General features: G+C 46.2%; 1 protein-coding gene across 1 annotated transcript; it reads right to left on the bottom strand.

The window, feature by feature from the left end:
- Positions 1–263: 263 nt before the first annotated feature.
- On the bottom strand, positions 264–1,978 carry MARVELD1 (MARVEL domain containing 1). The gene is given in 2 exon segments (XM_088449940.1): positions 264–1,615; positions 1,617–1,978. Coding segments are annotated over 2 exon segments (495 nt in total). The 5' UTR covers positions 1,857–1,978; the 3' UTR covers positions 264–1,360.
- Between the last annotated feature and the right edge of the window lie 258 nt (positions 1,979–2,236).

Raw genomic sequence — 2,236 nt, forward strand, 5'->3', positions numbered from 1 at the left:
GCTGCAACAGCGTGCGAACGCACTGGCATGCTTGCGTTTCCCAGCCAACCCCCCCCGTCACCACCCACAAATGGTGCTTCCTGTCAATCACTCTGCGAGTGGTCTGCGTAGCCTCTGCGATTGCAGTACCGACCACAATAGCTAGTTCGCGCATTGCGATGCATGCGCAGAAAACAACAATGTGCAGATTGCGTGCGTAACCGCAGTTGCGTGCGGTAGTGAATCATGCCCATAGTACTCTACAAAGGACAGTAAGGCATAGGTAAAGAGAGAAAAAAAAGCAGGCCATAGACTTTAATGAAAGTGCGCCACCTAATGCCCAAATTTCCATAAAACATGATACAACACTTTTCAAAAGATGCTGCTTCGTAAAACAAATAATACTTTAGACATGTGTGTGGTTACTACAATAAAGCAGCAGTAGAAAGACTTTTGCTTTACTGGTTCCTGCATTCTGCCAAAAGAAAACATTTCCTTGGTTAGTGCCTGCAGACATCAGCTAGTACAGTCTATATGGCAGCAATTCCCCTGGGGGATATATATCCTGAATGTGACTTCCTCTGCTGTGTAACTTGCATTTGCCACTACCTATATAATTGCATTGCTGACATACTGTACCGCCATCTGCCAAGGCAATGCTATTCTATGTCACATAGGAAGATCCTCCAAATATGGGCTCTCCCAGACTGCACAATCCTCTGTTATCATCATATTTCATATGAAAGTGCTTCAAAACTCGGGCCCTCAAGGCACCCTAACAGTCCAGGTTTCCCACTTGAGCACGGCAGGTTAAATTAAAGTGACTGAGTTACTAATTTATCCATCTGTGCTCAAGCATGGATATCTGGAAATCCTGGACTGTTAGGGTGCCTGGAGCACCCAATTTGGGAAGCACTGCCATATAAAATGAAGGTTGAAAAGGCAGAAATCTACATTGCTCCCTCAGACAGGCCCAATGTGCGAAACACTAAACAGTATTGTTACAACTTTAAAGAAAAACACAGATTTTTTTTTGATTTTTTTTTTAAAGAAGAAATGATTTTCTCTAAAAACCAAAATGTAACAGTCATATATTGATAGTTTATACATCTATGATACTGAGAACTAAAAGTATACACGAGTATCACGTAAAAAAAATTAAAAAACATTTTCAATTTGCACAAAATAAAGAAAGTGTGCACCTAAAATAAAAAAGGGGGGGGGGGTTGAGGTACCTCTCTGTAACTAAAAAAAAATAATCACAAACGTTTCTCCAGGCACATCTGTACTAGGTCGCTCTTGCAGTTCTGATGAGAACTAACATTATAGAAGAGGTCAGTTAGTTGAACACTGTCACTTATTAGAGCGGATGTCAGGAAGCCTAGATCACACTGCTTTTCCCCGTACATTTCTTGTACGAGAAGCATATGGCGGTGAGGAGGTAAAACAGGCAGCACAGGCCGGCAAATATAGAAGCCACCATGTACGTCTTGAACAGGCACGGCAGCATGTAGGTGTCCAGGTTGCAGAAAGACAATTCGTCCGTCCTGATCACCATGACGACGGTGGCTGCAACGTGCAGGGCGGTGGACGCGGCATCGTACACCAGGTTGGTGAACAGCCAGCGCTCGCCCCCCCAAGAATGGCACCAGCTCTTGCTTGTCCAGCAGGGTGATAAAATAGAGGAGCAGGGTCACCAGCCAGAAGAAGACGGCCACGAAGAGGGCAAAGTGGACGGGGCCGCTGTAAGTGTTGGAGGCGATGGTGATCCACAGGGCAGCTCCGCACACCAGTTGCAGGACTCTCACCACTCCCGGGAAACTGCTCAGGAAATCCTTGTTGGCACTCAGGGAACTCCTGGTGACTTGTGCCGACATGGCAATCGTTTCCAGGCAGCAGATGGACGGGGCGGGGGAGAAAAGATTGAGTCCTTGGGTGAATGTATGGGACACACAGCTGTATGGAGCAGAGGAAGCGGCTTTCCTTTATTCCCCTAGGTCTCCAGATTTCTTTTGAGAGCAGATTACTAGATCCTCCCCCTCCCCCCCCCCCCCCCCCCCCCTGCTGCTGACATCACTCAGCTATGTCTGTATATGCAACTTCCTCCTCTGGCTCCAACATCTGCACAATATACCGGTTGTAGATGGCCAGATCACTGGCAGACATATGTACTCTTACCTGAGCCGTGCAAGGCGAATAAGCTAAAGGAGACAAGTTTTGAGAAGTGATTGCACTGTAAATAGTTTAATTATAAAAC

Source organism: Taudactylus pleione, unplaced genomic scaffold (assembly GCF_031769625.1).
Source record: "Taudactylus pleione unplaced genomic scaffold, aTauple2 ptg000502l, whole genome shotgun sequence".
NCBI classification, from domain to species: Eukaryota; Metazoa; Chordata; class Amphibia; order Anura; family Myobatrachidae; genus Taudactylus; species Taudactylus pleione.